This window comes from Nerophis ophidion, linkage group LG21 (genome assembly GCF_033978795.1).
Source record: "Nerophis ophidion isolate RoL-2023_Sa linkage group LG21, RoL_Noph_v1.0, whole genome shotgun sequence".
NCBI classification, from domain to species: Eukaryota; Metazoa; Chordata; class Actinopteri; order Syngnathiformes; family Syngnathidae; genus Nerophis; species Nerophis ophidion.
In genome coordinates this window covers 40,255,703-40,276,435 of record NC_084631.1, presented here as the reverse complement: position 1 = coordinate 40,276,435, position 20,733 = coordinate 40,255,703, and the positions used below count along the sequence as shown (strand labels likewise).

The following is a 20,733-nucleotide window of genomic DNA, read 5'->3' as shown; positions in this document are numbered from 1 at the left end:
GCTCAATGTGCCTTAATTTTTTGTTATTTTAATGTACTATTATTTAAAATATACTATTTTACATATTCATGGCTCTGAATTTGCTCATTGCTATTTTTATGTTTTTGTGCATTATTTGTTGCCGTAATCAGGTTACTCATCAGTTACTCAGTACTTGAGTAGTTTTTTCTCAACATACTTTTTACTTTTACTCAAGTAAATATTTGGGTGACTACTCCTTACTTTTACTTGAGTAATAAATCTCTAAAGTAACAGTACTCTTACTTGAGTACAATTTCTGGCTACTCTACCCACCTCTGCTGGGTACCAATCCCCTTTACGTGTATTGTTAGCTGCCTCTCACTATCATTTTTTTTCCCGCAATTCCTAATTTCAAGAAAAGGGAAAGATGTGTGTTCTTGTCTGACATAGGAATTAAGAATGATGGGAAAAATTCCAAAAAAGTGCAGTTTTCTTTTAAAGCAGTAGACAAAAAAGACTTGTTAAAATCGTCAGTCACAGAAATGAAACCTGCTCTCCAAAATGAAACGCTTCTATCCACTCAGCAATATGTCACAAATGGCCAGAGGGAATCGGTGTAGATGCACGTGTACATGCACATACCTTGGTAGTGGCGATGCTGTTGACAAAGCTGATTTGTTGGAATCCTTTCTCGCTCATCGTGAGGCAAACCTCCCATCGCTCGTTGACATGTTCGTGCACCACCTTCAGGGCGACGCCAGTCTCATCCAGCTTGTCTTTCACGTAAAGCTCCACGTAGCTGCGGAAGCCATTGACCTGAAGCGAGTGAAGACAAGTTAGGTTGAAACCTCTACACAGCACCTTGTTACACTTCCAAATCAGAAGTGAGATTACTCCAAATGTTTCTAACTTTTCAAAACCCGGCTTCACAAACAATGGCATGGTGGTGTGTAAAAAGCAAAGGAAAGAGAAGTTACAGACGAATCTTATAAATGTAATATATAAATGACATTTGTAAAGTTAAAAAAAGATTAATAATAGTATTATTTGCGGATGATACAACAGCGTTTTGTTCAGGAGAGAACACACAAAAGACAATACAAATAATAACAGAAGAAATTAAAGCTGCAAGCAGCGTTGGTCGGGTCCGCCTTTGGCTGCTGCCCCCGAGACCCACGGCTGGATAAGCGTTAGAAGACGCCTTGGAGCCACTATTTTGAGAATCTAATGCATTGTGAAAGTAATGCTGTTGTTGTATTGAAGTGAAAATATCAAACTTCCTGTTGATTGTTGCTAAAGTATGTTAGTTATTAAAATGTAGGTCTGAGTGAGACCTACATAGTGTTTTTTGTTTCATGTCGTTCTGACATTCCTACCGGAAGTTACAAGCAGTTTTGTCTGTGTTTTCTTCCTAGGAGCAGTTTGTCCGTGTTGTATTCCTAGGGGGGTGGTAGAGCGCAATTTTGAGTTTTGAGGTTAGGTTTTTTCATCAGATCGCAATTTTTGCCAGACCTGATGTGTGTGTCAAGTTTGTGAGTTTAGAAGCATTTTAAGGGGGTCAAATAACAGCTCAAAGAGGCAAAAATTAAATTTTTTAGGAGACTTCGCACAGGGGTTCTTTGAAGGCGTGTAAAATCAGAACCTGAGACTTTATCAAAACTCTGTTCTATACTTTTAATCAGAAGGGTTCAATCTCTCTCCTGTGCGAGTTTGAAGCCAAAACAACAAACGCACTCAGAGGAGATAATGTTTGAAGAAAGGTGACCGGTTTTTACAAAACTTTTGTTTTGAAGGGGGATTGCAAACTTCCTGTTGATTTTTGTTGGGGGTTGTCAATCTATGAAATGTAGGTCTAAGCGAGACCTACATAGAGGTTTTTGTTTCATGTCTCTCCGACATTCTTACCGGAAGTTAAAATCAATTTTGTCTGTGTTCTCTTCCTAGGAGCAGTTTTTTCAGTGTTTTATTCAAAAATAGCGCTAGAGCGCAATTTTGAGTTTTGGGCTTTGGTTTTTTCATTAGATCGCAATATTCGCCAGTCCTTATGTGTGCGCCAAGTTTGGTGACTTTTGAAACATTTTATAGGGGTCAAATTACAGCGCAAAGCTGCAAAAATTGCATTTTTTGCGAAAATTTTATTTTGAAGGGGTTTTTTCCAACTTCCTGTAGATTTATGTTGAAAGAAGCGAGTGTATGAAAATTGGGTCTAAATCAGACCAACGTGGGAGTTTTTGTTTCATGTCGCTATGACATTCCTAACAGAAGTTACATGCAGTTTTGTCTATATTTTTTTCCTAGGGGGCGCTAGAGCGCAATTTTCATTTTGGGGGATTGGTTGCTTAATATGTTGGGAAGGTTTGCTATACCGACGTGTGTGTCAAATTTGGTGAGTTTTGAAGCATGTTAAGGGGGTCAAATTACAGCGCGTAGGTGCGGAATAATAATAAAACACAGCAGTTTCAATAGGGTCCTTGGCCCATGGCAAAGGACTCCACATTAACAAATTGAAATGATGGTTTGACAAAAACAGACTATCCTTGAATCTCAGTAAAAGTAAAATAATGCTATTTGGTAACAGTAGAAGAGAAAGTCAAACACAAACACTACCGTATTTCTTCGGAGTATAAGTCGCACTGGAGTATAAGTCGCATTTTTTTGGGAGATTTATTTGATAAAACACTAGGATAGACATTTGAAAGGCAATTTAAAACAAATAAAGAATAGTGAACAACAGGCTCAATAAGTGTAGGTTATATGAGGCATAAATAAGCAACTGCTATGTTAACCTAACATATTATGGTAAGAGTCATTCAAATAACTATAACATATAGAACATGCTATACCTTTACCAAACTATCTCTCACTCCTAATCCATAAATCTTATACGTCTAGTTTCTTACGTGAATCAGCTAAATTATATTATTTGAAATTTTACGGTAATGTGTTAATAATTTCACACATAAGTCGCTCCTGGGTATAAGTCGCACCCCCGGCCAAACTATGAAAAAAAACTGCAACTTATAGTCCGAAAAATACGGTATTATTTGCGGATGATACAACAGCGCTTTGTACAGGAGAGAACACACAGAAGATAATACAAGTAATAACAGAAGAAATTAACACATTGAAAAGATGGTTTGACAAAAACAGACTCTCATTGAATCTCAGTAAAAGTAGAATAATGCTATTTGGTAACAGTAGAAGAGTAAGTCAAACACAAATACAAACAGACGAAATAGAAATTGAAAGAGTAAATGAAACCACATTTCTAGGTATAATGATTGATGATAAATTAGGTAGCGGGGGGTGTATATTGTTATATTGTAGCGTCCCGAAAGGGTTAGTGCTGCAAGGGGTTCTGGGTATTTGTTGTGTTGTGCTACGGTGTGGATGTTCTCCTGAAATGTGTTTGTCATTCTTGTTTGGTGTGGGTTCACAGTGTGGCGCATATTTGTAACAGTGTTGGCATTGTTTATACGGCCATCCTCAGTATGACCCGTAATGGCTGTTGACCAAATATGCAGTGCATTCACTTGTGTGTGAAAAGTGTGAAAAGCCGTAAATATTATGTGACTGGGCCGGCACGCAAAAGCAGTGCCTTTAAGGTTTATTGGCAGTCTGTACTTCTCCCTACCTCCATGTACACAGCGGCGTTTTAAAAAGTCGTAAATTTTACTTTTTGAAACTGATACCGATAATTTTGAAACAGATACCGATAATTTCCGATATTACATTTTAAAGCATTTATCGGACGATAATATCAGAATAATACATAATGTTGGATATAGAAAACATACAAACACTTTCGTTATTGAATCAAAAATACTGAAATTCCACGACATAGTGAATTTGCAAAAAGCTAAAATTATACACAAAGGAAACTACAATCTGCTACCCAAGAATATACAACAATTTTTCTCAACAAAAGAGGAGAAATATAATGTTATAGAAAAATTTACTTTAAAACATTAAAACAACACTTAAGACCTTCAATGTATCTGTATGTGGAATTAAATGATTGATTGATTAAGCAAACAAATCCAACAATTATGCACAACTGTGACTTACGGTAAACTTAAATATGTACGACTGTGACTTACAGGCAACATAAATATGTTCGACTGTGACTTACAGGTAATTGAAATATGCACGACTGTGACTTACAGTCAACTTAAATATGTACGACTGTGACTTACTGCTAATTGAAATATGTACACCTGTGACTTACAGTCAACTTAAATATGTTCGACTGTGACTTACAGTCAACTTAAATATGTTCGACTGTGACTTACAGGTAATTGAAATATGCACGACTGTGACTTACAGTCAACTTAAATATGTACGACTGTGACTTACAGGTAATTTAAATATGTACACCTGTGACTTACAGTCAACTTAAATATGTTCGACTGTGACTTACATGCAACTTAAATATGTTCGACTGTGACTTACAGGTAATTGAAATATGCACGACTGTGACTTAGAGTCAACTTAAATATGTACGGCTGTGACTTACAGGTAATTTAAATATGTACACCTGTGACTTACAGTCAACTTAAATATGTTCGACTGTGACTTACAGGATAGTCAAATATGTATGACTGTGGCTTACAGGTCTTTTTTTAATATGTACGACTGTGGGTTACAGGTAATTTGAATATGTACGACTGTGACTCACAGTCAACTTAAATATGTTCGACTGTGACTCACAGTCAACTTAAATATGTTCGACTGTGACTTACAGGTAATTGAAATATGCACGACTGTGACTTAGAGTCAACTTAAATATGTACGACTGTGACTTACAGGTCATTTAAATATGTACACCTGTGACTTACAGTCAACTTAAATATGTTCGACTGTGACTTACAGGCAACTCAAATATGTTCGACTGTGACTTACAGGTAATTGAAATATGCACGACTGTGACTTACAGTCAACTTAAATATGTACGACTGTGACTTACAGTCAACTTAAATATATTCGACTGTGACTTACAGGTAATTGAAATATGCACGACTATGACTTACAGTCAATTTAAATATGTATGACTGTGACTTACAGGCAAATTCAATATGAACGACTGTGAATTAGAATAGAATAGAATGTACTTTATTGATCCCTGGGGGAAATTCAGCAGGTAATTGAAATATGTATGACTGTGACTTAGAGGTAATTGAAATATGCACGACTGTGATTTACAGTCAACTTAAATATGTACGACTGTGACGTATAGGTAATTTAAATATGTATGCCTGTGACTTAGTCACCTTAAATATGTTCGACTGTGACTTACAGTCAACTTAAATATGTTCGACTGTGACTTACAGGTAATTGAAATATGCACGACTGTGACTTACAGTCAACTTAAATATGTTCGACTGTGACTTACAGGTAATTGAAATATGCACGACTGTGACTTACAGTCAACTTAAATATGTACGACTGTGACTTACAGGCAATTCAAATATGTATGACTGTGGCTTACAGGTCTTTTTGTAATATGTACGACTGTGACTCACAGGCAACTTATACATGTACGACTGTGACTTACAGTCAACTTAAATATGTACGACTGTGACTTACAGGCAATTCAAATATGTATGACTGTGGCTTACAGGTCTTTTTGTAATATGTACGACTGTGGGTTACAGGTAATTTGAATATGTACGACTGTGACTCATAGCCAACTTATATATGTACGACTGTGACTTACAGTCAACTTTAATATGTACGGCTGTGACTTACAGGTAATTGAAATATGCACGACTGTGACTTACAGTCAACTTTAATATGTACGACTGTGACTTACAGGTAATTGAAATATGCACGACTGTGATTTACAGTCAACTTAAATATGTACGACTGTGACTTACAGGTAATTGAAATATGTACACCTGTGACTTACAGTCAACTTAAATATGTTCGACTGTGACTTACAGGTAATTGAAATATGCACGACTGACTTACAGTCAACTTAAATATATATGACTGTGACTTACAGGCTATTCAAATATGTATGATTGTGACTTACAGGTAATTCAAATATGTATGACTGTGACTTACAGGTCTTTTTTTAATATGTACGACTGTGGGTTATAGGTAATTTGAATATGTACGACTGTGACTCACAGGCAACTTATATATGTACGACTGTGACTTACAGGCAATTTAAATATGTACACCTGTGACTTACAGTCAACTTAAATATGTTCGACCGTGACTTACAGGTAATTGAAATATGCACGACTGACTTACAGTCAACTTAAATATGTACGACTGTGACTTACAGGCAATTCAAATATGTATGATTGTGAATTACAGGTAATTGAAATATGTATGACTGTGACTTATAGGTAATTAAAATATGTATGAATTTGAATTACAGGTAATTTAAATATGTACGACTGTGACTTAAAGGTAATTAAAATATTTATGACTTTGAATTACACGTAATTTAAATATGTATGACTGTGACTTAAAGGTAATTAAAATATTTATGAATTTGAATTACACGTAATTTAAATATGTACGACTGTGACTTACAGGCAATTCAAATATGCTCGACTGTTACAGGTCATTTAAATATGTTGGACTGTGCATTAGAGGCAATTCAAAAATGTACGACTGTTACGAGTAATTCAAATATGTTGGACTGTGACTTACAGGCAATTTTTTCCCATTCAAGGTGACTTTAACGCCTTTGCATGAGCCGGCCACGTCGTAAGCTCTGCGAGTAAGAAGCGCCACTATATCCTTGTCCAGCTTCTCCATCTTGAACTTGGACAGGTCTGGCTGGAACGTCACGCAGGTGAAGTCATCGCCATCGAAAAACTTGATCTTGGGCTCGGAGGATTTGCTCATGTTGTTCTGCCACGTCTGCAACACAACACACACAATCGTGATCGTGCTCATGCTATGGACAGTGCAGACGACTGATCAGCACACACTTGTTCTACTACCTTTATTATAACTTCAGGAAAATATCCAGAATAATAAATGTTAAGTATGTAGTAATGTAGTCATAGTACTTGTAGCAGTTTGTAGTACGTGTCGTAGTGAATTGTAGTTCCTTGCAGTTCTAGTAGGGTATTGTAGTCTCTATTCCATAGAGGTTTGAATGAAGTTTTTGTGTGACAAATGTATTTTCTACACTTGAGTCTGCTCGACTAAGATTCAAATAGTATGTACTAAATTGTGTGTGCAAAGTATACACCACCATGTTTAAAATGATGATTTTGTGTGTCACCATGGAAACACTCATTTACTGCTACATGGCAACATGCTCCAACTTTTGTTGTAGAACATGCAGCACAAAACTATAATCTGTAGCACATTAACCGCAACAGTGGACGACAGAAGCTATTTTTAGCACGCTGAAGGTGCGCTCAGGGAGAAGCTAACCCCTGTGTGTTTGGCACAAGACTAGATATACCGTATTTTTTTACTATAAGTCGCAGTTTAGTGTTGCCTATTAACCTATCCCCAGGTGCATGTCATTAGATGTGGGAGGGGCTTATCCCCAGGTGCATGTCTTTGGAGGTGGAAGGGGCCTATCCCCAGGTGCATGTCTTTGGAGGTGGGAGGGGCCTATCCCCAGGTCCATGTTTTGTAAGTGGGAGGAAGCCGGAGTACCTGGAGGGAACCCACGCAGTCAGGGGGAGAACATGCAAACTCCACACAGTACGGTCCCGAACCCGGAATTGAGCTCAGGACCTTCGTAATTGTGACGCAGATGCACTAACCCCTCTTCCACCGTGTTGTGTCATTTATCTACCTGTTATTATGTCAAAATTATTTACGACAAGTGGCACTTTTTGGAGGCACCAAATATGATTCATTAGTATCGCGGTACTATACCAGTACCAGTATACAGTACAACTAGGGGTGTAACGGTACGTGTATTTGTATTGGACCGTTTCGGTACGGGGGGTTTGGTTCAGTTGGGAGGTGTGCCGGACGAGTTTCCACACGGACATATTAAGTGTGTACAGCACGTTGTGTAAACAATGCACACCGAGGCACAACACACGGCATGCTAGCAGCGACCATACCTCCTCTTTTCACCGGACATGTCCTCGTTTGCGGGGCTGTCCGGGTGGAGTTTCTTAAATGCCTCAAATGTCCGGCATTTTAAGTTAGGGTTGCGTGTATTTTCAATGTACGTTCAGGGTTAAAAACTAAACAAATTGTGCACGCAGCAGCATTTGTGAGGGGGGGGCAGAGAGTGAGAGAGCGAGAGAGTTATGATAAACGCAAATGCGTCGCCAGGCTCTGCTTTTTACCCATTGATTTATCCGATTTTATTTTTTATTATCTATAGCAGGGGTGTCAAAAGTGTGCCATTTGCGGCCCACAGCTAATGTTTTAAAGGCCCACGGCACATTCTAAAAATACTATTAAAATAAACAAAAACATAACAAAAGTGGATCGACAAGCGGATCGGTGCGGCGTCTTCAGTAATGCGGACGTTGTACCGATCCGTTGTGGTGAAGAAGGAGCTGAGCCGGAAGGCAAAGCTCTCAATTTACCGGTCGATCTACGTTCCCATCCTCACCTATGGTCATGAGCTTTGGGTCATGACCGAAAGGACAAGATCACGGGTACAAGCGGCCCAAATGAGTTTGGGTCTCTCCCTTAGAGATAGGGTGAGAAGCTCTGCCATCCGGGAGGAACTCAAAGTAAAGCCGCTGCTCCTTCACATGGAGAGGAGCCAGATGAGGTGGTTCGGGCATCTGGTCAGGATGCCACCCGAACGCCTCCCTAGGGAGGTGTTTAGGGCACGTCCAACCAGTAGGAGGCCACGGGGAAGACCCAGGACACGTTGGGAAGACTATGTCTCCCGGCTGGCCTGGGAACGCCTCGGGATCCCCCGGGAAGAGCTAGACGAAGTGGCTGGGGAAAGGGAAGTCTGGGTTCCCCTGCTTAGGTTGTTGCCCCCGCGACCCGACCTCGGATAAGCGGAAGAAGATGGATGGATGGATGGATAACAAAGGTGAAATAAAAAAGCTTAACGGCTAAATGTAATTTAGAAAAAGTTGCAGCATTGACTAATAAAACAAAGCTGTTTTCTTCTCTTTCAAACTGTCATTGCTCAAAACATAATATTGAATCAAAATCAATGTTATTATGAATTATTGACATATCCAAGGTTCTCATTACTTCACATCAAATATTCCACTAAGAACGATGTTTTTGGTGGAAGATTTTGCAAATTTGGTAAATAAATAACCCAAAAATTTACATTTTATTGTTTTCTTACTGTACCGAAAACCGTGACCTCTGAACCGAGGTACATACCGAACCGAAATTCTTGTGTACCGTTCGTTACACACCTACTTACAACCCTAACGTGATGCAATTCTTTGCTCACGAGTTTAGTAGACCATCTTTGTGTGCAATCAAGTTTGCACATTTTAGTAAATCAGGCCCATAATAAGTACTTTTTAAATGTGTTTGTTTCATGGAAACATAACCACTCTGTGCTGGCTATATCAAATACTTGACTAATTCATTCTGGATATTATTAAACATAATCTCTCTGCTACAACAACCATTCATGGAGTTGTAAAGAGGTACACTGACATATTGGACATGTATTTCCCACCTGTTTGAAACTGTGTCTGTACTCTTTGCAGGCCGTTTCCACAGTGAACTTGGTACTAAAAATGTTGCAAAGTTTGGCACCGTAGCCATTCCTCCCACCTGGGAAATGAATAAAGCGGGAGATGTAATCAAACATTTATCAGATTTCATCGACAATGGCAATCATCTGTCATGTGTCTGCTCACCTGTCACCTTTTTCTCATCGTCATCGTAGTTGCTGGAGGTGAGCAGGTGGCCAAAAATGAGAGCCGGGACGTACATTTTCTCATCCTTGTGCTCCACCACTGGTATCCCTTTGCCATTGTTCCATATGGTTATGGTGTTGGACTCACTGACGGAGTGAATGGATGAATAAAGTGTAAACCAGGCTGTTTGCAATATTTACACGGACGCCTAGAGGGCGCTCACTTTCCAATGTATTTTATACCCTGACCTCTTACGATTTCTCGGAGGAAATGACGTGACTACCTTTTACTCAGAATAGAGTGATTCAATCATTTTTACACTGCATTATTTCAAGATTAAACTGCTACTGACAACCACAATTTTCCTAAGTTGGCTTATGAAATGACTGGAAATTTGTGTCACGTCTCCTATCTGCTTCTTTTCTACAAACCCCATTTCCATATGATCTGGGAAATTGTGTTGGATGTAAATATAAACAGAATACAATGATTTGCAAATCCTTTTCAACCCATATTCAGTTGAATATGCTACAAAGACAACATATTTCATGTTCAAACTCAAACTTTATTTTATTTTTTTTCAAATAATAATTAACTTAGAATTTCATGGCTGCAACACATGCCAAAGTAGTTGGGAAAGGGCATGTTCACCACTGTGTTACATCACCTTTTCTTTTAACAACACTCAATAAACGTTTGGGAACTGAGGGAACTAATTGTTGAAGCTTTGAAAGTGGAATTATTTCCCATTCTTGTTTTATGTAGAGCTTCAGTCCTTCAACAGTCCGGGGTCTCCGCTGTCGTATTTTACGCTTCATAATGCGCCACACATTTTCCATGGGAGACAGGTCTGGACTGCAGGCGGGCCAGGAAAGTTCCCATACTCTTCTTTTTACCAAGCCACGCTGTTGTAACACGTGCTGAACGTGGCATGGCATTGTCTTGCTGAAATAAGCAGGGGCGTCCATGAAAAAGACGGCGCTTAGATGGCAGCATATGTTGTTCCAAAACCTGTATGTACCTTTCAGCATTAATGGTGCCTTCACAGATGTGTAAGTTACCCATGCCTTGGGCACTAATGCACCCCCATACCATCACAGATGCTGGCTTTTGAACTGTGCAGTGATAACAGTCTGGGTGGTTCGCTTCCCCTTTGGTCCGGATGACACGATGTCGAATATTTCCAAAAACAATTTGAAATGTGGACTCGTCAGACCAAAGAACCCTTTTTCACTTTGCATCAGTCCATCTTAGATGATCTCGGGCCCAGAGAAGGTGGCGGCGTTTCTGGATGTTGTTGATAAATGGCTTTCACTTTGCATGGTAGAGCTTTAACTTGCACTTACAGATGTAGCGACCAACTGTAGTTCGGGACAGTGGTTTTCTGAAGTGTTCCTGAGCCCATGTGATGATATCCTTTAGAGATTGATGTCGGTTTTTGATACAGTGCCGTCTGAGGGTTTGAAGGTCACGGTCATTCAATGTTGGTTTCCGGCCATGCTGCTTACGTGGAGTGATTTCTCCAGATTCTCTGAACCTTTTAAAGTTAAAGTACCAATGATTGTCACACACACACTAGATGTGGCAAAATTATTCTCTGCATTTGACCCATCACCCTTGATCACCCCCTGGGATGTGAGAGGAGCAGTGAGCAGCAGCGGTGCCGCGCCCGGGAATCATTTATGGTGATTTAACCCCCAATTACAACCTTTAATGCTGAGTGCCAAGCAGGGAGGTAATGGCTCCCATTTTTATAGTCTTTGGTATGACTCGGCCGGAATTTGAACTCACTACCTATCAATCTCAGGGCGGACACTTTTGATGATATTATGGAGCGTAGATGTTGAAATCCCTTAATTTCTTGCAATTGCACTTTGAGAAACGTCGTTCTTAAACTGTTTGACTATTTGCTCACACAGTTGTGGACAAAGGGGTGTACCTCGCCCCATCCTTTCTTGTGAAAGACTGAGCATTTTTTGGGAAGCTGTTTTTATACCCAATCATGGCACCCACCTGTTCCCAATTAGCCTGCACACTTGTGGGATGTTCCAAATAAGTGTTTGATGAGCATTACTCAACTTTATCAGTATTTATTGCCACCTTTCCCAACTTCTTTGTCAAGTGTTGCTGGCATCAAATTCTAAAGTTAATGATTATTTGCATTAAAAAAAAAAGTTTATCAGTTTGAACATCAAATATGTTGTCTTTGTAGCATATTCAACTGGATATGGGTTGAAAAGGATTTAAAGTATTCCGTTTATATTTACATCTAACACAATTTCCCAACTCATATGGAAACGGGGTTTGTACAAAATGAAACGACTGAATGAACATTCTCCAAGTCTGGGGATTCCTCATGTTAGCCAGGGTGTGTAATATCTCGTATGCAACATGTACTTACGGGTCAATGGTGATCTTGATGGAATTCATATTTTTGTCTCTCTGTTTGTTATCAGCTGCATTGACTGCAAAGAAAGTTGGCAGAATTTAAAAATCACTTTAATAGGACTCAGATGGACATGCACAAGCACGTATGGGAAATAAATGTTGATTTGAGTGTTGGGGACTACAGGATGCTGGTGCCTTAAAGGGAACATTATCAGCAGACCTATGTAAGCGTCAATATATACCTTGATGGTAAAGAAAATAGACCGTATATTTTTTCAACCGATTTCCGAACTCTAAATGGGTGAATTTTCGCGAATTAAACGCCTTTCTGTTTATCGCTCTGGAGGGGATGACATCAGAATGTGACGTCACCGAGGTAACACACCCGCCATTTTCATTTTCACATTACAAACACCGGGTCTCAGCTCTGTTATTTTCCGTTTTTTCGACTATTTTTTGGAACCTTGGAGACCTCATGCCTCGTCGGTGTGTTGTCGGAGGGCGTAACAACACTAACAGGGAGGGATTCAAGTTCACCACCGGCCCGAAGATGCCAAAGTGTCTGCCGCCAGACCCCCGTTGAATGTACCAAAGTGGCTCCACATTTTACCGGCGATGACAGACATGACACAGATATGTATGGATAACCTGCAGATGCATTTGCAATGATAAATTCAACGAAATCACAAAGGTGAGTTTTGTTGATATTGACTTATTTGCTAACATGCTATTTACCGGGGGTGCTAAAGCAGACATGGCACAGAGATGTATGGATAACCTGCAGATACATTTGTAACGATAAAGTCACAGTAATCACAAAGGTGAGTTTTGTTGATGTTGACTGCCAGCTAATCGATGCTTACATGCTACGCTAATCGATGCTAACATGCTATTTACCGGCGGTGCTAAATCAGCCATGGCACAGAGATGTATGGATAACCTGCAGATGCATTTGCAACTATATTACGTTTCCTTCCACCCACATGTAATGCGAAACAAACACTTACCAATCGACGGATTTAAGTTGCTCCAGTGTCAAAAGATGCGAAAGTCCTGATCGTTTGGTCCGCACATTTTACCGGCGATGCTAACGCAGCTAATCGGCCATGCCATGGCTATGAATAGCGTCAATAGCTATTCGCTCAATAGCTTCAGTTTCTTCTTCAATACTTTCATACTCCAACCATCCGTTTCAATACATGCGTGATCTGTTGGATCGCTTAAGCCGCTGAAATCCGTGTCTGAATCCGAGCTAATGTCGCTATATCTTGCTGTGCTATTCGCCATTGTTTGTTTACATTGGCAGCACTGTGTGACGTCACAGGGAAATGGATAGTGGCATCGCGAATAGCGAAAATCAAGCACTTTAAAGCTTTTTTTTAGGGATATTCGGAGACCGGTAAAATTTTGAAAAAAAATTCAAAAAATACAACAAGCCACTGGGAACTGATTTTTATTGTTTTTAACCCTTTTGAAATTGTGATAATGTTCCCCTTTAAAAATGCATTGTCTACAATGTTATGTATCATAGCTCAATGCAAATTCATTATAGCATTATGCAACAAATATGTTCAAATATGGGAAAAAACTCATACTAATTGTCAAGTGTTTTGCTTTTATGCTGTGCTTATCCCACACTTGAAAGGGGTGTACCAATGCTGAATGTGGCTTCTGGATTTCACTCAAAAGACCAAACCGTTCTTATTTCTTTCCTTCTATTTTTCCTTTAGTTTACAACAGTTTCTCCAAACAAAGAAACAGCTTATTTTTTAGTCTTTTTCCAGTCTTGTTTAGCTTTTTTACCTTTGTTACGAGGCTGGGCGATAGATTAGATTAGATTAGATTAGATAGTACTTTATTCATTCCGTCAGGAGAGTTCCTTCAGGAAAATTACAATTTTCAGCACAATCCCATTCAAGATCAGACAAACATTACAGGGAGACAGAACAGGATCGCTGACGGGTCTGCCGGCTTCCAGCGCCCCTTACAAAAAAAGATGAGATACAGGTAAACAAGGGGGGGGGAATAGAAGATTAAAATGAAATTAAAAAATCGATCTTAGCCTGGGCCTTGGAGAGGGGGTGCAAACTGAGGCCAAGGGGAAAAAACAACAAACAAAAAAAACAACTCATAGCCATAGTACACATCCCTCTTCCATGTGTGGAAGAGGGAAACTTCAAACATCAAAGAACACAGAGGACATTTAAGGACATTAAAGACATTAAAGATATGGCCTTTCATTAATATCTCGATATGTTTAGGCCAGTGGTTCTCAACCCCCTGTGAAGATTTTTTTAATTCAAGTAACCCCTAATCAGAGCATAGCATTTTTGGTTGGAAAATAAAAAGAGAAAGAAGTAAAATCCAGCACTATGTCATCAGTTTCTGATTTATTAAGTTGTACAACAGTGCAAAATATTGCTCATTTGTAGTAGTCTTTCTTGAACTATTTGGAAAAAAATAATAAAAATAACTAAGAACTTGTTGAAAAATAAACAAGTGATTCAATTATAAATAAATATTTCTACACATAGAAGTAATCATCAACTAAAAGTGCCCTCTTTGGGGGTTTTAATACAAAAATCCATCTGGAGTCATGAACTTAATTCTAAACATTTCTTCACAAAAAAAGAAATCTTTAACATCAATATTTATGGAACATGTCCTCAAAAAATCCAGCTGTCAACACTGAATATTGCATTGTTGCATTTCTTTTCACAGTTTATGAACTTACATTCATATTTGGTTGAAGTATTATTCAATAATTATATTTATAAAGGATTTTTGTATTGTTGCTATTTTTAAAAAATCTCACGTACCCCTTGGCATACCTTCAAGTACCCCCATTTGAGAACCACTGCATTAAACAATGCATCCAGGCCCATCCGATGACTATTCCCCACACCCGCTTTGTTTTAGCAATCAAGACTATTTCAGTTGTCTCTATCCTTTTTTGTGGGGACATTGTTGATTGTCATGTCATGTACGGATGTACTTTGTGGACGCCATCTGCTCCACACGCTGTAAGTCTTTGCTGTCGTCCAGCATTCTGTTTTTGTTTACTTTGTAGCCAGTTCAGTTATAGTTTCGTTTTCCATAGCCATTTCTAAGCTTTAATGGGGTTTTTTTAGCGGAAATTGACTTTTTTGCCGATATCCGATATTGTCCAACTTTTAATTACCGATTCCGATATATACAGTCTTTTCACAGTTTATGAACTTACATTGATATTTTGTTGAAGTATTATTGAATAAATATATCTATAAAGGATTTTTGAATTTTTGCTATTTTTAGAATCTTTTAAAAAAAAATCTCACGTACCCCATTTCATACCTTCAAGTACCCCCACCCCCATTTGAGAACCACTGGTTTAGGCCATGTCCCGATACACCATATATATCTCCATATTTTGCCTAAGCCTTGAATGAACACTTGATGCATATAATCACAGCAGTGAAGTGCATTGTGGGTCATGGAATGCTAACTGCTATATGCTACTGCCTTAGATATTAAAATGGATCATTTCATCGTTGGCGTTAACTTATAAAAACTGAGAAGGGCTGAACAAAAATGGCACCGAAAAGGAAATCATGTACTGCAGATTACAAGCTGGACGTAGTGAAATATGCAGCAGAAAACCACAAGAGGAAGCGGCTCATACCTTTGGAGTTGGCAGAGTTGTTTAGAAGCGACATCGAGGAAGAAGTTTTCATGGGATTTATGGATTAGGAGTGAGAGATAGTTTGGTAAAGGTATAGCATGTTCTATATGTTATAGTTATTTGAATGACTCTTACCATAATATGTTAGGTTAACATAGCAGTTGCTTATTTATGCCTCATATAACCTACACTTATTCAGCCTGTTGTTCACTATTCTTTATTTTAAATTGCCTTTCAAATGTCTATTCTTGGTGTTGGGTTTTATTTATTTTATTTATTCATTTATTTCGGCAATCTTCACATAAAACAAAGAACAACAACAAAAAAAAAACACTCATTTGAGCAATGATTGAGCCGAAAGGGTGTAGGTTGAAGCAACGCTTATATAAACCTACCCCATCACAACAAGAACAAGGTTCAAAATATATAAAATCTAAAACATGCTTCACTTATATTACTTTTTTTTTTAAACAATATATAAGCAACATATATGTAGCACACGTCTTATATACACAGTTTAACATTTAAATCAAACATATACATTTGTACACTTATATATGTATATATATATATATATATATACACAATTTATTTGAATTCCATATAAAGTGGTACTATATACATTTTAATATAACCTATATGTATAATTATGAAATCATAAATTGTATTTATATACATATTATATATTATTGTCTTTCTAAAACAATGTTTGCTCTTCTTTCTTATATTTACTAATGATAAATGATTTAAAAAGCTTTTTAAACTGGTTTATGTTGGTGCTGTGTTTTATTTCATCCTTTAAACCGTTCCATATTTTAACCCCTGCTATTGTTATACTCATTCGTTTCTGCGTTGTTCTACAATATTGGATCTTAAAAAGTAGTTCACCTCTTAAATTATAATTCCCTTCTCTCTGTAAAAATCTTCTCTGTAACCCTGTTGGAAGTAAATCTTTACTTGCTTTATAAATCATTTGGGCAGTCTTGAGTTGGATGAGATCTGGTAGTTTTAAATCAAATGTTTTTATAAATAATCCATTAGTGTGTTATCAAATAAATTTCCCCCAAAAATGCGACTTATACTCCAGTGTGACTTATATATGTTTTTTTTTTCTTCTTTATTATGCATTTTCAACCGGTGCGACATATACTCTGGATTTATAATCCGAAAAATACGGTATTTTCAATGTGCAATCAAATCTTTATTTATATAGCACATTTAAAATTTACCACAGGGGTAGCCAAAGTGCTGTACAATAGGCAGGTTAAAAATGAGAACCGAGCAAACACAACACAACACAAACAAAACATGATAAAAAATAAATAAATAAAATAAAAATAAACAAAACATAAAAACGGTGTGGCTGTTGATCAATTATGTCTTGCAGTCGCTTACTGCGTCTACAGAAGCCAATCAATGAATGCTTTGTATATTTTATATATGATTTCATTTGCCTTATAAGTGTAACTGCATGCATCTTTAAAGCCTTGCCTACAGATACATTTTACTTGTTTATCTGAACAAAACATTCACATTTTAGCTTTTGTGTTAAAGCTGTCAAAACAAATTAGTCTCACATTTTATCCATCCATCCATCCATTTTCTATCGCTTATTCCCTTTCGGGGTTGCGGGAGTCGCTGGCGCCTATCTCAGCTACAATCGGGCGGAAGGCGGGGTACACCCTGGACAAGTCACCACCTCATCGCAGGGCCAACACAGACAGACAACATTCACACTCACATTCACACACAAGGCCAATTTAGTGTTGCCAATCTACCATTCGTAATCAATTTATTTTCATTTTACAATGGGGGGATCAATAAAAATAGCTTCTATTTTGAACACTCCTGTCATTAATTTTGGATCAAGAGTTTGCATTTGGACGGCATGTAAGAGCGAGCGAAGAAAGAGTAAGTCAAGTGTAAAACGCTTCGCAATGATAATAGAAGAGTTCACTCACCAAGAATTTCATCAAAGATTTTATAAAGTCCAGGAACATAGGTAATTTCCCTCTGGTTCATTCCAACCTCTTCATCAAAAACCCACATAAGCTGGAGGGAAAGAAAGAAAATAGATATAGAAAAGAACATACATATATACATATATATACATAGAAAAGCTTTGTATGAGGAAAGGCAAGATTATTTTATATCTCAGACGTGCCTCCGTGGTTTGATTTCACATTTTCAGGACATATGCAGATCCCAAATACACAAAGGCGGGAACCAATAGGTAAGAAACGTTGCTTTTACTTAAAAGGGCCCCTTTAACCCTTGTATTATGTTGGAAAAAATGACGTTGATTATGTTGCGGGTCGTTTTGACCCATACTGTGTAAATGCGCTCAAAACAGTCAAGAAAACAGGTTAAACCAATAACAATTTATTTTAGGTTATATAAACATTTAGAAAAGTGACATACAATAAATTTTTTATTCCAATTGTATTATGTTATGGGTCAATTTGACCCATTTCTGTTTTTGTGTTGATCAAAGTACTGGTTATCCTTTCTTTTTTTTGCTGAAATCTGGTGACTTTTCCTCATCTAGGGTCATGAACTGGTGTGTAAATCTGGATACTTCGTTGTGTAGTGGAATGTTTGTGCAGAGTTTGTATAAAAAGATGATGTTGCGAGTCATTTTGACCCAGGCGCTTTAATGTGGGTAAATAGCTGTTCAGATCCAAAAATAAACATGTCTCCTTGATGTACTTTTTACTTCTATGTACAATTGTTTGTATTTTGATTGTCTCTGAGACCCAGAGCCAGGTGTGAGAGAGAACTTTCTCACACTTGTCCTTGTCTCCTCAGATGTCATCCTTCTGGAGCTCATTTTTGGTGAGTTTGTCAAAGAGATGACATGAGAACAGTGACAAGGACAAGTTTGAGAAAGTTCCCTCTCTTCACACACCTGGCTCTGGGTCTCTGAGGCAATCAAAATACAAACAATTGTACATCAAAGAGACTTGTTTATTTTTGCTATTTACCCACATTAAAGTGTCTGGGTCAAAATGACCCGCAACATCATCTTTGTATACAAACTCTGCAAGACATTCCACTACTCAATAAAGTGTCCAGATTTTACACACCAGTTCATGACCCTAGATGAGGAAAAGTCACCAAATTTCAGCAAGAAAAAGAAAGGATAACCAGTACTTTGATAAACACAAAAACTGAAATGGGTTAAATTGACCCTCAACATAATAGAAGGGTTAAAGCAAACAAATTTGCTATGTCTGTTAGCAAAGTTTTGCCCTTGAATACGAACCACACCCAAAATCAATAAAAGTAGCTTCTGTCTCTGTGAAAGAGGGGATGAGGGACCCTCAAATATACACAAGCAAAAAAATAAATAAAATGGCAAAATTAAGTTATTGTGACCAAAGTGATTGTCAGAATAATTGTATATAACTTATCACACAACTTGTTTGCTCGGAATGCAGGTTGCCCTGCGAGAAGACAAAAGCTGTCTTTGTAAACCTTCACTGAGGGCAATTAGGATGCAACGTGGAGTTGTCGGTTTCTTTGATCTATTGGACTGCCACAGGAAGGACCCGAAATCTACAAGCAAAGAGGAGGCAAACCTGACACCGCTCTTAGCACATTTTCTTTGAAGTGTTTAATACGGAGTGCAGCAGCTGTTTATGACCCCCTTTCCTTAGAAGCAGCTGCAGCTATGTAATCAGGAAATGCCAAAATAAAGGAAGGGGGCGTGGAACCCATTACTCAGAGCGTGGGGTAGTACTGTACGAGGGTACAGGTTCACGCACTTTCCTCATGAGCTAAATTTAAACATGTCTCTGTTTGAGTCCTTGCTTCTTGTCTTGTTTAATAGATAGTTCGGTGTTTGAACCTGACAGTTATTACAGTTATTACAGTTATCATCATTGCATTGTGCTCAAATAGTACTTATATACAGTATATACACTAACCAAGTTGTAGTTTCTTTTTAACAACTAAAATAGACACAAAATATACTTTATTGGCAGATGAAACATTAAATATTTTTCTGGTTTCATAAGAGCGACATTATTTTTATTTGTGTAATAGAACAGTTGTTGATGGACACGTGACGGACTCTTGGGAGAAAGACTGCCGCCCTTTCAGGCGAGGGCCTTGGAGATCTAAATATTGGGAACTGTGATAACAGTTAAAGTACCCCAGAGCTGCCACAAATGATTGGAGGATGCGATCAGAGCAGTGGGGACTCAGACTTATGTGATTCTGGAAAATTCAGTGTTCCCTCGCTACAACACGGTTCACTTTACGCTGCCTGTTCCGTGGTCTTCATACTGTGATAATATTGGACCATGGTTTTAATACTGTGGTAATATTGTACTATGGTCTTAATTCTGTGATAATATTGTACTATAGTCTTAATTCTGTGATAATATTGTACCATGGTCTTAATACTGAAAAATAATATCGTACCGTGGTCTTAATACTGTGATAATATCGTACCGTGGTCTTAATACTGTGATAATATCGTACTGTGGTCTTAATACTGTGATAATATCGTACTGTGGTCTTAATACCGTGATAATATTGTACCGTGGTCTTAATTAATACTGTGATTTCGTACTGTGGTCTTAATACTGTGATAATATTGTACCGTAGTCTTAATACTGTGATAATATTGTACTATGGTCTTAATACTGTGATAATATTGTACCGTGGTCTAAATGCTGTGATAATATTGTACTGTGGTCTTAATACTGCGATAATATCGGACCGTGGTTGTAATACTGTGATAATATTGTACCGTGGTCTTAATACTGCGATAATATTGGACCGTGGTCTTAATACTGCGATAATATCGGACCGTGGTTTTAATACTGTGATAATATTGTACCGTGGTCTTAATACTGTGATTTCGTGCTGTGGTCTTAATACTGTGATAATATTGTACCGTGTCTTAATACTGTGATTTCGTAC

General features: G+C 38.0%; 1 protein-coding gene across 3 annotated transcripts in view; it reads right to left on the bottom strand.

The window, feature by feature from the left end:
* Nucleotides 1–20,733, bottom strand: part of top2b (DNA topoisomerase II beta) — a 132,126-nt gene that overhangs the window by 101,339 nt on the left and 10,054 nt on the right. For all 3 annotated transcript variants that reach the window (XM_061882614.1, XM_061882616.1, XM_061882615.1), the window contains exons 3-8: nucleotides 17,763–17,853; nucleotides 12,154–12,217; nucleotides 9,753–9,898; nucleotides 9,569–9,666; nucleotides 6,628–6,840; nucleotides 604–777 (exon numbers count right to left, since the gene is read on the bottom strand). In XM_061882614.1, the coding sequence (XP_061738598.1) occupies nucleotides 604–777; nucleotides 6,628–6,840; nucleotides 9,569–9,666; nucleotides 9,753–9,898; nucleotides 12,154–12,217; nucleotides 17,763–17,853 (786 nt within the window). The remainder of the gene's footprint in view (nucleotides 1–603; nucleotides 778–6,627; nucleotides 6,841–9,568; nucleotides 9,667–9,752; nucleotides 9,899–12,153; nucleotides 12,218–17,762; nucleotides 17,854–20,733) is intronic.